General features: G+C 46.2%; 1 protein-coding gene across 1 annotated transcript; it reads right to left on the bottom strand.

The window, feature by feature from the left end:
- Positions 1–235: 235 nt before the first annotated feature.
- On the bottom strand, positions 236–1,369 carry LOC147607157 (PLAT domain-containing protein 3-like). Its single transcript, XM_086791376.1, has 3 exons — positions 1,192–1,369; positions 653–1,102; positions 236–440 (listed from the first exon to the last, which is right to left on the bottom strand). Exons 1-2 carry the CDS (start codon positions 1,267–1,269, stop codon positions 665–667), a joined length of 516 nt encoding a protein of 171 aa, XP_086647502.1. The 5' UTR covers positions 1,270–1,369; the 3' UTR covers positions 236–440; positions 653–664.
- Between the last annotated feature and the right edge of the window lie 1,787 nt (positions 1,370–3,156).

The following is a 3,156-nucleotide window of genomic DNA, read 5'->3' as shown; positions in this document are numbered from 1 at the left end:
CAAGACATTGCGCGGTTACAAATGAAGCATGTTCCCAACTGGCACTACATATGATGTGCACACTCGCTCCAACGGCCTTGACACAATACTAAATGTCTACAAAACAAACACAAATTACAATACGCCATTTCATTCAGCGGAAGCAATCTCAGAGCAAAACAATTCCGTCAAGGATCAATTTACACCTGTAGCCCCCATTGATACTTAAAAGCGCAAAGAGCTATTGCTAATTAAATCAAATTCAAAAACCCCCTTGATTGCTTGCCAATGCTCGAAAAACTTAGATTCCAAGGAAAATCCAACAAAGTCGGGCGCCCGGCCAAAAGGGTAATTGAGAAACAATGTCCGGCAGAGTCCTTCTACATTTGAGAAGGTCCAAGTCTGTCTAGCGACACTGCTTCTACGTTCCCTTTGTCACGTAAAACCGACGATTACAAATCCTGCAAAATCAAACAACTAAATGTGGAGGTCACAATAACATGGGGTCATTAAGACTAGCTAAGTCGTCACACAACACAAATTGACGTCGTCATAGGTCTACAAGCTGGCCACAGTTCAGATCCCACTAAGAATGACATAAGCACTGCATGGCAAAAGTAAACGAGAATCTTATTCACAAGAGACGCATTAAGGGCCCGAGGAGGTGGTGTACTTTGCAGTACTGTTACTGGTCGGAGTAGTGGCGGCGGGATCCGAGGGTGGAGTCGCATTCGTCGCGGTAAGCGTAGAGCTGGTAGGGGGAGGCGTCTTCGGCGATCCATTGCTCGATCTCGAAGGCCTGGTTGTCGCAGCCCAGGTGGACACCCGTGATGGTGGCCTCCAGATAGTTCACATACCAGCCGGGATGGGTGCCCGAACCGTCGCTGGTGAGATTGAGGCCACAGATAGTGCCGCTGCTGGTGCACGTCGCCAGTCCGCTGAAAATGTCCAGACTCCCCCTCTCGAAGTAATCGTGGTCGCTTCCCATCAGACCCCCCCACGTTACGATGTCGTCAATCTGCACGCTGTCCCCATCCGAATCAAAAAGCTGCACGCTGATTACCGCGTTCGTACCTCCGCTTATCCTACTCCCCGTCCTTATGTAGAAGGAGTAAACACAGTCCTGCATCAGTCGCTCTTGTTAACGCCATAATTAGGACGTTCAAACACTTCGCTTTGCAAATCACACGGCTCAGGGTTTCTCAGACATACCTGGGCAATGGACTTGTATGCCGCAATCGACCACACCAGCGCCAACACTACCATTACCTTCAAGTTCGTGGACACCATCTTCTCCTCCTCGTCCACAGACGCAGCAGCGTTCGCAACCTAAATTAGTTTACTTAAGTCATTGACGCCTTGAAAGCACGGACGTGCTATACGTGTTGCGCCGCATTGATGAGTACACACAGACAAGACAGAAGTTGTGAGCTGGCTGGTAGAGACAGTCGACCACCGTGGGGTCACTGTCAGTGACCAGGCCTAAATGCTAACACCTGCGTCTGCGCTGTCACTGAGCTGCCTCCCACGAAGATAAGTCGGTGGAGGATGCGTGACATGCGTCTCATTTTGAAAGCAAAATTTAACCAGCCACTCAAAAGAGAGCATTCAGTAATACTTAGCAACAAGTAGATGCATCTCCTATCATCTATGCCCAATGATTTCAGTCCATATTGCTTTTATCGTCCGTGTATATTCAGGCTTTTATGGTCAGTGTATTAAATAATGCCCGCTATTATTTATTAAATTGTAAGGTTTACAACCGGTTTTCTTCTTCGCCCCCTGTATGCCCACCCCCTCAACCCGCTACGCCACCACCTCAACCCTTTTGCTCCTCCTCGACCCAACCCCTCATATGTGCCTCTGCCTACAACCCACCTCCTCCCTTCTACTCGTCCCTGGGGCCTCGTATGATGTGCCTCTGCGACAACCCCTCGTTGCCACAACCGGTGCGTGCGCGTCGCGCCTCTCCCTCTCTCTCTCTCTCTCGCGGCACGCATCCCTCTCTTTCTCCGCCTACAGGACAACCCTGTGAAGCCTGGCAACATACTCAGGAGATCCCTTCAAGACACCTGGCATCCATGCCAGCGACCTTTTTTTTCTAAAAATAACCTTTAAAAAATCTAATCTTTCAAATTATGCTGCCACGTATACCTTAAAAAAATTATCCTATGTTTACAAGCCTTAAGGAATTAATCAATTAAAAAAACGTTGGGCCCTTATTAAGGCCGGCCTTGGTTGGCAACTAGTTTTCACTTTTGAGGAATTAATGAAGAAGAAGACAAGATCTCTAAGTTCAACTGGTGGTTGTGCAGCAGTGTGAGGTGAACCTATAGGATTGCACTCACAAAAACCGGTTCAGAATTTTAATGAGCTTGGAAATGTGCCTTTACTTTGTTAGTTAAAAAAAAAACAGAACGAGATTTATTTTGTATTATTCAAAAGATAAACATGTCAGATATAGTTATGTCAACCGGTTTCCTACCTCCTTCCATTCTTGTTCCTGGCTCACCTGGTTGGCTTTGATGTTGCTGACTTTCTCTTCATACTCTTCCCAAGCTTCGTTCACCAGCAAGAATTTCTTTGACTTCAATCCGTGAACTATTGAGCTCGGCAGACAGTCTTGTCCGCTTTGAGTATCATCTTCATTTGCTCATACAGAGCACTCTTCAAGCCTGGGCATTTGAGTGAGACTATATTTTGAAACACTGCATAATTACGCATATTCCACACACACCATAGATATTCATGTCTTATTGTATTCCAGATCCTTGATGAGCACCCAGTAAAATCCCCAAGAAGGATTTGTTTCCACGTTAGCTGAGAGACCCTGATCGGGGTAAGGCATTGGTGAATCAGTTCCAAAAGACTTCTATCAAATTTGTAAGAAATAAACAGATGGGGGATGGTCTCTTCTTCCTGTCTACATCGGGGGCATAAACCATCTCCTATCCCCAGTTTTTTGGCTCTAAAGTAGGTCCGGATTCCTTTATGCATAATGAGCCATAGCAAGATTGATTTTTTTGGAGGAATAATATTTGACCTGATTTTAGAAAAGCAAAATTCCCATTGTTTTCTAACCTAGAGGATGTTCCATTTTAAGTTTAGTCTCACATGCATCAACATTCCATTGATAGGCAGGGGAGGGATGGGCAACAGCGAGTTGGAGTGTCCCCA

This window comes from Cibotium barometz, chromosome 56, assembly GCF_041138505.1.
Source record: "Cibotium barometz isolate CiBa-2024 chromosome 56, ASM4113850v1, whole genome shotgun sequence".
NCBI lineage: Eukaryota > Viridiplantae > Streptophyta > Polypodiopsida > Cyatheales > Cibotiaceae > Cibotium > Cibotium barometz.
Note: the sequence above shows the minus strand (reverse complement) of the source record. Positions and strands in the feature narration are given on the sequence as shown.